This window comes from Melanotaenia boesemani, chromosome 15 (genome assembly GCF_017639745.1).
Source record: "Melanotaenia boesemani isolate fMelBoe1 chromosome 15, fMelBoe1.pri, whole genome shotgun sequence".
Taxonomy (NCBI): Eukaryota; Metazoa; Chordata; class Actinopteri; order Atheriniformes; family Melanotaeniidae; genus Melanotaenia; species Melanotaenia boesemani.
The window spans coordinates 34,609,779-34,620,468 of NC_055696.1; the positions used below are offsets into that span (position 1 = coordinate 34,609,779).

A 10,690-nucleotide genomic window follows, 5' to 3' on the forward strand; every position below is an offset into this window, starting at 1 on the left:
TTATTTTTGGAGCAGTGTATATACATACGTACACAGAAATTGTTCTATACAAAAATGAAAGCCTTTCATCATTGAAGAATAAAAAAAGGTTCAAAGGTTTTATTTGTCAGAGTTATTTTATCTTGAATTGTCCTTCACTTAACTGATAAACTACTTGAAAAGCTTAACATGAAACAGCCTGACTCATTTGAACAGACATTTAGCTCAGAACAAACTGAAATCACCTTGGTTTAACAGATTCAATATGACATTAACTATTTGAAGTTTTAATTGGTGAACACATGGTGAAATTTTCAGTATTTTGTTAACAAACACTTAACGCCTTAAATTCAATTAACAACAATTAATCAACTTATAAAGGATAATAAAACTGGCTATGCAAAACTGAACATTTTTAGTCATTTATGTGACCTTTTATTGTCACATAAGTGAAAATTTATGCAACTCCAAAGGTTGGAGCTTGCAAAATTCCTTCCATCATGTATTTTTTAAAAGCTTCATAGGAAGAGTGTATCGGCAGATAAAGTACAACAACGCAAGTATTTGCTTCTGGGTAGATTTTAGTGTGGTCGTGCAGAAACTGAATCTGTGGCTGATAGGGAAATCCAAGTGGGGGAACTGCTGAGGCTCCAGAAGTGAACTCCAGGACTGTCTCAAGGGTGATGGGACCAGCTTCCTCTTCTATTGGAGATAAAATGCAAGAGTAATTGTTAAGACATGAAATGTTGTTTGCCCCAATTTTGTTAAATTGTACAAGGGATTGGTGTAGTTTTTAGTTGAGAAAGACGCAAAATACAGACCTTCAATATCTATTAACCAGTCTCTCCAAAAGCATATTGACTGGTTCTCCTGAACCCGTCGATTGCTGCCCTGCACAGAGAAGGCTACTGTGAAAAGGCTGCTCAGGTCCTTGGCTGTGAGTGGCTTTTCTTCACAGACAAACAGGTCATGGAAAACTGTAGGGTGCTTCTGGAGCTCTTCGAGTAAACCAAGAGTTTTGAAGCCCTCTACAAACCTTAAAGACAGGAATATTACAATTATGTTGATAAAGCACCATAAAAGCAATTTATGTAAGCTTACAGCACTTTACATGGAGAAAACAGAAATTTTCATTTAGGCAGACTTTGTGATACTGGGGATAGACAGAAAAAAAAAACGTCAGTGTGGGGGTTCTTTTTAGCTTAAAAAATTGGCAAGTGAGGGTGTGAGAAACAGAATTAGGGAAAAATAACTTTGAAATGTGCGAAAGAAGGTCAGTAACTCCTGTTTAGTCGCTAAGAATAAGGGTGAATGGATGAATGTGAAAAAGCGCTTTCAGTAGTCAGTATGACTAGAAAAGCACTATATAGGTACAGTCCATTTACTACTTAACTAAAAAATATAAAAATTGGGAGTGAGGAGAATTCAGATTCAAGATTCAAAGTGTTTATAAGTTTATTTATTATAAGTTGCTGAGGATCTTCGGTGACATGCCGAACTTCCTCAGCCTCCTCAGGAAGTACAGCCGCTGCTGAGCCTTCTTCACCAGCTGTGTGGTGTTAAGTGTCCAGGTGAGATCCTCGCTGATGTGGACCCCCAGATATTTGAAGCTGCTCACTCTCTCCACTTCCAGCCCACGGATAAGCAGTGGATGATGAGGGTTCCTCTCCTTCCTCATGTCTCCTTGGTCTTGTCTGTGTTGAGGGTGAGATTGTTGTCCTCACACCACATCACCAGAGAGGCCACCTCCCTCCTGTGTAGTCTGCAAACTTCAGGATGATGTTGTCCTTGTGGGAGGCTGCACAGTCGTGGGTGAACAGGGTGTAGAGGATGGGACTGAGAACACACCCCTGTGGTGTGCCAACATTTGTGATGATACTGGCTGAGGTTCTGTTCCCTATCCTGACAGACTGAGGCCTGCCAGTCAGAAAGTCCAGAAGCCAGTCACAGAGGATGGGGTGTAGTCCGAGGGAGAACAGTTTGTGGGTGAGCTTGTGAGGGATGACCGTATTGAATGCAGAGCTGTAGTCAATAAAGAGCATCCTGATGTAGGAGTCTTTATTCTGCAGGTGTGAGAGGGAGATGTGCAGTGCAGGGGCGATGGCATCTGAGGTGGACCTGTTGGGCCTGTAGGCGTACTGCAGGGGGTCCAGTGTGACAGGTAGGTAGCTCTGAATGTGGGTCAGCATCACTCTCTCAAAGCACTTCATAATGATTGGAGTGAGTGCTACTGGCCTGTAGTCATTCAGGCAGGTGGGGGGTTCACTTCTTGGGAAGAGGGACAATGGTGGTGGTCTTGAAGCAGGAGGGAACAGTTCTCTGGGTAAGGGAGAGGTTGAATATGGAGGTGAGAATGTCTGTCAGCTCGTTGGCACATGCTCTGAGGGCTCGTCCAGGGATGTTGTCTGGCCCCGCCGCTTTGCGTGGGTTGATCCTCCTCAGGGCTTCGTTTACCTGGGCTGGTGAGACAACTGGTGAGGGGGAGGGGGGTGTGGAGGTCCAGGTGTCTGTGTCCCTCCTCTCTGTGTGGGGGGAGGAGGTCTCAAAGCGGGTGTAGAACGTGTTGAGGTCATCAGGCAGGCTGTCTGTGGCGCTGATTGTACTGGAACTGCGCCTGTAGTCGGTGATGTGTTGCAAACCCTGCCACATGCGCCCGGACTCAGCAGTGGAGTAGAAGCTGTCCAGCTTCTCTCTGTACTGCCTCTTGGCTGCTGTGATGGCCTTTCTCACTCCGTACCTCGCCGCTTTGTACTCCGCCTCATCACCAGATGTAAAAGCAGTGGAGCGAGCACGCAGCATGTGACGTAGCTGACTGCCATCTTGTTTAACAGAATGGATGGAATGTGCAAAGTGCCAATCTTGGCAGCATGCTGCTGGAATACTAAAGGATAGCTCCAGATTACCTCAGCAGATATATCCAGTGAAATATATTTAATCTCTGGTTCTTGGTAGTATTACAGTATGTACATCAAAATAAATTATGCCTTGCATAGAGTAAAATAAACATAATTGAAAAGACACCTGCTATTATGAACATATAAACATAACAAAATTGAAAAGTAATGATCAGTGAAGGTTTGGAACAGGTTAAAATGTGCACGTAAACCCCTTGATGTGCATTAATAATACAAGGCTTGGAATTGCTTACTGGTCAGTAGCATCCCTCATTCGTCCATTCATGAGGAACTCGACAGCAGAGCGAACCAGGGAGTCCTTTTCTTCCATTTTAGTGACACGTCTAAGGGAACCTATGATGTTTAGGCTATCAGCTGCTTCTTCAACGGCAATGTTTGCCTCCTCAATAGTTTCAGCTTCTTGTGTCTGAGTGAATAAAACTCTAATTAAAGGTTGCAGGGAAGCTGGAGCCTATTAGCCAGCAATTAACAGGTACACCCTGGACAGGCCACCCGTCCATTAGAGGTCCAACACAAACAATCCTTACAGTCACTCTGAAGGAGAATTTAGAGTGACTAGTTAGCCTAACATTATTTCTCTGGATGATGGAAGGAAGCCGGAGAACCTGGAGAGAACTCACAAAATCATGAGGAGAACAAACAAAGTCCACACATTGCAGCCCAAAAACATGTTCAACTAATGCTGGGCTCACACCAAACGATTTTCAGTCGCAGACTAAAAACGGAAGTCTTTGGGAAATCTGGGGAGTCTTACTGGAGTCACAGCACGGTCCCATTATCTTGATCGTTAGGTTTAAGCTGGTAATCTGCTCTGTTTAATGTCAATCGTTCCTTAGTCTTGGATCTGCGACAATATCAAATGTGTTTAATATTATCGTAAGTCGCAATAACAAAACACAGTCAACAACCAATAGATGAGCTCTGACAAAAGCAGAAACATGAATCCTGTCAATCAGAACAAGGGCAACAAAAAGAAAGAAAAGAAAAGAAAATAGATGAACAAGAACCGGTGATGAATCATCGTAGGTGGACCGTCCCGAAAGAGAAGCAGATGTTATTAAGAAGTAAACGTCTGCTGTGGATCATTTATGTGTAACAGTATAATGGTCTAACCAATGAGAGAAGAATAGAAACTCATTCATCCTCCAGATTCTGATGAATCGGTGTAACACCTGGTGGAGATGTAAAGGCACACTTAATGAAATAATAGTAATGTGTAATTCCTTACTGATCCTAGAAGGAAACTCTCCCCTTGTTTGCTTTGCTGTGGGCAGACCAGCCTTGGTCCATATCAGCTGTCCAACATATCACAAAAAATACTAAAAGAATCTAGTTGTAGTCTGTAAATAGTGATTCACAGTCTTTGTCAAATCTCAGTCTGAGACTTAAAACTCTAAACATTTGTCTTTAGGTGTGAGCTGTTAGTTTTCTAGAGTCTTTTGCAAATCTTTTAAAAGTCTTCTGATGTAAGCCCAGCATAATACACTTTAAAATGAGTAGCAAAATGACTGCTAATAATACTTACCTTCATCAGCTGCTCCCGGAGTTTATGATCGCTGACATCTTCCACTTTGACAGGGGCTGTTGGTAGCCCACAAATCTGCTGATACAGCCTCTCCGAGAAAAAATGGGGGCCAACTCCTCCGTGAACAACACATACCGAAATCATTTTGGCAACAAACAAGTACATCTTTGTCTCCAATGCTGCAGAGAAGAGTCAATTACAGTTAGAAAACAATTCCACAAACTATTAGCTCAAGTGCTTATGATAATAGACCAAATTATTAATGAAACACATTCACCAAAAAAAGGAAGAATGAATAAAAATCTGTAGAAAACATACAAAATCCCAAATCACTGATTTGTCTTCCTAACCTTCTGTACTCAGTGCCAGGTGTTGATCTTTTTCATGGCCTTCAAAGAGGCAGCAACCATGGATCGCTTTCATGAGCAGTCTCAGGAACTCTCTTGTGGGGCCTCCTTCATCCACTGCCCCCTCTGCATTCATCTCTTCGTCAACAAAGACCACGTCGAGTTTTGCCTTTGGGTTGAAGCGTTGACGCTGGAATGCTTTCAGGCTGCCTTGAAGGATGTTGTGCCTGCAGACATTTATCTGATTGCTGGTTGGACACATACTGAAGTCCACTCCTCTGACCAGTTTGGACAAAATGGTTTGCAGATTAACTCTAAAAAGAGCGATGACAGGTAAAAATGGTATTATCTTTTTCTTTGTTCTTTTGGGGAGCACAGTTTTATTGACTGAACATATGAAAAATGAACAATATTCTTAATATAGTCTTAATATGCATTTTGTACATTTTGATGTACATCAAAAGAACAATCAGAACACATACTCATTCATAGCTTCCTCTTGTGGAGACAGTAAAAAGTGAGTCTCAGGATTCTGAAAGCCAGGCGAGACAGGGACCTCACTTTCATCATCCTCTATCAGAATTGGCGTGCAGGCCAAGTCTGGTATTGGGCTGGAAGAAGGAGGACCTCATGGATTCCACAATAGCTCAGAGGAGGTCACTGTAATTGGTGGCTGTTCAGTGTCCATATGATTGGAAATCGATTCCTAACAGAAATGTCCAAATAAGAAGGCTGAGCAATGTTTGGAAGTGTAGAAATGCCAAAGATGAGAATTCAACAAAAACTTTAGTCTTACCTCAACATCCGCGCTTGACATCCAAAGTACATAGAATGTGGAGTTCGTTCTAAACCTCGCTCAGAAATAACACCACGTGAGGTGCTTTCAATGGATGTGCTACAAGTGGCCTCCTGCAACTTAAAAACTTCACTGGCTTCCTCAACTTGACCAATAAAGTCAAACAGAACCTAGAATAAAGAAAACAACTAAATGTTCTTGGGTAACTGCCTTTCATGTAATCATTTTGGCATGTTATTAGTAACATAAAATGCTAAATGTAAAACAGTACCTGAACTGGCTCAGATTCACTAAATTTGCCTATCTTCACTGAACCATCAGGGAACTTAAACTTCAAGGAAATCCCATCCTTTGGTTCCTCTCGATTAGCCATTCGATGACAGCGCTCCCTGATGACCTTGAGTGTACACAAATATGTCATCGTTTACAGAGTGTGCAAAAAAAAAAAAAAAAATCAAGCAAGTTCTTAAACATAACTGACCATTCTTCGCCTTTCTTCAAAAGTCTCCATGGCCCGTATCCTGATTTCCTGTTATTTTAGATGTCAATGCAACACACAGTCACATAATTTACATAATTTCAAAAACAAAAAGGAAACTAAAAATCTAACCAAAAAATATAAAACAAACCTTCTCCTGGTCAGCCAAGAGGGACCTCTGGTATTCTTCATCCTGTGCAGAGCGTAGGGCCCGTGATTCCTGAAGGGTCTAGAAAAGGTTTATATCACATTAGTAGCAAAACAGTGTTGTGTGTTAATTAGAAGAAATTATAACATACCTGGTAGATCAAACCTGCATGACTTTGGCCTAGTGCTGTGGTGGAGTCAGACATGTAAGAGCTCTCTGGTATCACATCCTGTAGCACTGAATTCAGACATTAAAATTTGTTGATTGCACTCAATTTTTTATAGGGGAAATCTTTTAAAGCTCCCCCCCCCCCCCACACACACACACACATACACATACTGTTTCACTTTTAGTATACTTGTTTATAAAAAAAAGTGCAAATATAAATTCAAACTGACTGCACCAACAACATATCTCCTGGGTATATGAAACAAAAATAATGGCACAATCAAAGATTTTCACAGTACTAGAAATATAAAAAACTTCAATGGATACTTCAATGACTCTTTCATCCTAAACTTGCAAAAAACCTTTTACTGTTGAATTAATTTGATCTAATTGGTTATACTTTCTAAATCATCCATGCCATAGTAAGTCTAAGAGCTTGAATAAAGGGAATTGGAGATGCATTCATCTCCAGTAGGCTGGATTACTGTAATGTCTTTTAACAGGACTTTTTTGAAATCTTTAAACTGGCTTCCAGTCAGTCACAGAATAGATTTTAAAACCCTTCTGATTGTTTACAAATCCCAAAATGGTTTAGGCCCAGAATACACCTGTGATATGTTCAGAGAATATAAACCTAGCAGAGCTCTTAGATCCAAAGACTCTGGTCAACTAGTCCAGACCAGAGTCCAGACCAGAGTCCAGACCAGAGTCCAGACCAGAGTCCAGCCTAACCATGGAGAAGCAGCTTTTAGCTGTTATGCTGCAAACAAGTGGACCAAACTGCCAGTGGAAATTAAACTTTCACCAAATGTAGACCTTTTTAAATCCAGGTTAAAAACATTTCTTTTCTCATGCGCCTATTCATGAAATCTGCACGGTAACTTTTTTAACTTATCTTGCTTTTAATCATTTTAATGAAATTTATTATTTTATTTTGATTATGTGTTGATGCTTTTCTGCCTATTCTAAATATCTGTAATGTCTTTGTTTAATGTAAAGCACTTTGAATTGTCCTGTACATGAAATGTGCTGTACAAATAAACTGCCTTGCCTTGCATAATCCAAAAAGCCTTTTTGGCAGAAAGACCCTTGGAATAAGAGGTGAAATGTCACAGTAGTTGAATTAGGCTGTTTTTTTTTTGTTTATTTTAATCAGAGAGAGTACAAGATGTTTCATTAAAAGTACCTGATCAGGCTCTAGAATTTCTTCAGACATCTGAAATGTTTCTATGGTTGAAGGAGTGGCCATTGTGGCAGAAGGTATTTCAGTAGCTGATGCAATCTGTGGATACAAATGAAGGATTGTGAGTTTTAGTTCTAAATGTCTATAAAACAAGTGTGACAGTGTTTTGAAACTGGATGTATCCAAACCTGCATTACTTCTACACGAGGCAAGATGTAGAGCCTGCTTTTCCCAACAGACTTTTTAAGCTCTCTCACAGAGCCTGACTGGACCTTTTGAAGCTTGCGCGTCTTGCCTACCCTTGCCAACTCAAACCCAATCAAATTTAGACTTATCAGGGGATAACACTGGCAGATGAAATTATTTAAGTCAGACAGTGTCCAGTTCAAGTCTATCTTAGAACATCCTTCACCAACTGATGAGTCATGAGCTGGTTGGCCTAAAGAAACATAAACAATTAAAAAAACACATTAGTGACAAATATTTAAAACTGACTCTAGGAGCTCATAGCTCTGTTAAAACTGACTGAATACAAGTTAGGGTCAGCTACTCAGTTTTCAAAGCACTTTATTTTCATGGTGAAAGCTTTTATATTAACATGTCTTGTTTGATCTACTTTTTTCAAGACAACCATTGTTTGAATATATGAATAGATAAACACTCATCTTCTAAAGGATGAAAGTTCAATGCCAGTATCCACAGAATAATGAAATGATGTTCGACACAAAACCACTATATGGAATTTAAAGGTTCCCATATTTTACATATTCTAATCTAAACTTTACCTAATCCATGTTTGGCAAATTGCTGAAGATCACGTGCAGAGGGAAGAAAATCAAAATTTGGACCAGGAAGAAGAAAGAGTCTTGTCTGCCAGAAAGGATTTGTTCTTCTTCCAGTGGTTCCTAACAAACAAACATATGTAAATATATATAGCTATAATTACAGGAAAATAATCTACTGAACTATACAATGCCATCTTTATTTTTTTCATCGATTTGCAGTCTCGTACAAAAAAGATCAACCAAAGTAATCAGTCTAATATTGAATATGTTTTTCTACTGCCACAGAAACCACTCTGGCCTTTGACCATGAATATAATTTTAATAATAAACCCTTCAGCCACCGGGAATTGTGAAGTGAAAGGGTGTTTAAATTGGGCTTTCTGCCTACAAATGCTATCAAAATTGAGAGTTTGGATGCTAGGTGAACTTTGCCATGCTCTTTGAGCCATTCCTATACTTAGTGGACCCAGCTGCTGGGGGGTGTGATTAGTCAGGTGACTGTTGTAGATGAAAAAAATAATTTAAGGCAGCAGCAAATGTCAAAGTAACACCCATGTTTGGAAATAGATTTCCTCAAAATATTATTTTACTGGCACAAAATCAGCAGTGGTACACAGTAGTAACGTTATACGTGGTTACTGAAAGATTAAATTCCTCTTTTCGTCTCACTAATCTGCCAGGTGAAAAGAAAGCTGGTAAAGAAGCGCAAAACTAAGTTTTGTGGATTTTTTAAAGTAACCAACCGTGTTTCTAATCGTTAGGCCATCCGGTCTGTTTTTCTGTGCTTCCCAAATACAAGCACTGTTCGTTATTGTTAAACGTTACAGGTAAAAAGCACGAACCAAACGGTTAGCTACAACCAAGCAAGCTAATAGTCGTTATCCTTTCTACTTAAATGTCTGGTGTTTTTAGTCCTGCACATATCAATAAAACACATTTCTGTTTACATTTGTTTAGATAATAGATACAGTAGTTACGAGATTCCGAGTTAACTATTTCCACTAAATAAAATAAAATAAATTTATTTCACTAATGTACAATTTGCTAACTTACCTTGTCTGATGGGCCGACGTCGAAAAAGTTGCCTTGTAGCAGAGAGTAACTCCTCTGGATGTGTTTGTTCGTTCCTTGCACGAGAAAGTGCACCAAATAATCTATCGAAAGCTGATGGTCTTTCCCTGCCTGCGTCCATTTTACGAGTGCTAGGAGAAAGCCGCAACTGCTGGAAAGCGGGAAAAACCGTCCTGTGTTCATGTCTCAGCCGCGACATAACGTTACATCTAAGATCGATGTCTTTAACTGGAATCAGGGATATCCACAATTCAGATGTGGATATCGGCAACGTGAGTTGCGGATATCTGCAACTCAATTATGACTATCTGTAATGATACACTACACACACACGAATGGGAAAAGTGACGTCATTTGTCCTAGTAAGAATGTTATTTTAGATATCTGAAATGTTCATTTGTCCTAGTAAGAATGTTATTTTAGATATCTGAAATGTTCATTTGTCCTAGTAAGAATGTTATTTTAGATATCTGAAATGTTGATTTGTCCTAGTAAGAATGTCATTTAGATATCTGAAATGTTCATTTGTCCTAGTAAGAATGTCATTTTAGATATCTGAAATGTTCATTTTGACTAGGAATAATTGAATTACTGATATCTGAAATACATATCCAGTCAAGCTAAACTAAAATTTGTAAAGATTTGTGATTATCTGAAAATCGGTTCTTACCAGTACATTTGTAATTGTAGATATCTTAAAATTCAGTTTCTGCAAGCAAAAATGTGATTGACGATATCTTTAATTAGAATTCTGACTAGGAAGAATGTAATGTAGACATCTACCAATGGGAACAATGAGAGGAGTGCGCTTTGAATAAATGTTAAAACGGCTTGCCATAAACATAAGGTGATATCAGATACTATGAGGTAATATCAAGTAGTATCAGGTACTATCAATTAACATAAGTTAATATCAGATACTATCAGGCAATATCAGTTAATATCAGATACTGTAAGGTAACATCAGGTAGTATCAGGTACTATCAAGTAACATCAGGTAATGTCAGGTACTATCAGGTAATATCAGGTAATATCAGCTAACGTCAGTTAATATCAGGTAATATCAGGTTATGTCAGATACTATCAGGTACTATCAGGTAATATAAGGTAATATCAGGTAATATCACCTACTATCAGGTAATATCAGGTAAAATCAGGTACTATCAGGTAATATCAGGTACTATCATGTACTATCAGGTAATATCAGGTAGTATCAAGTAGTATCAGGTACTATCAGGTAATATCAGCTACTATCAGGTAATATCAAGTAGTATCAGGTACTATCAATTAACATA

At 39.3% G+C, this 10,690-nt stretch overlaps 2 protein-coding genes across 2 annotated transcripts; both read right to left on the reverse strand.

Annotated features, from left to right (window-relative positions):
- Positions 1-275: 275 nt before the first annotated feature.
- LOC121654672 (G2/M phase-specific E3 ubiquitin-protein ligase-like) lies at positions 276-5,607 on the reverse strand. Its single transcript, XM_042008904.1, has 7 exons — positions 5,563-5,607; positions 5,249-5,472; positions 4,770-5,080; positions 4,420-4,598; positions 3,128-3,300; positions 801-1,015; positions 276-681 (listed from the first exon to the last, which is right to left on the reverse strand). The coding sequence occupies exons 2-7, from the start codon at positions 5,254-5,256 to the stop codon at positions 437-439; spliced, it is 1,131 nt and encodes a 376-aa protein (XP_041864838.1). The 5' UTR covers positions 5,257-5,472; positions 5,563-5,607; the 3' UTR covers positions 276-436.
- LOC121653992 lies at positions 5,559-9,034 on the reverse strand. The gene is made up of 8 exons (XM_042007799.1): positions 8,325-9,034; positions 7,728-7,978; positions 7,543-7,638; positions 6,340-6,417; positions 6,192-6,269; positions 6,044-6,091; positions 5,834-5,959; positions 5,559-5,732 (listed from the first exon to the last, which is right to left on the reverse strand). The coding sequence occupies exons 2-8, from the start codon at positions 7,731-7,733 to the stop codon at positions 5,559-5,561; spliced, it is 606 nt and encodes a 201-aa protein (XP_041863733.1). The 5' UTR covers positions 7,734-7,978; positions 8,325-9,034.
- Between the last annotated feature and the right edge of the window lie 1,656 nt (positions 9,035-10,690).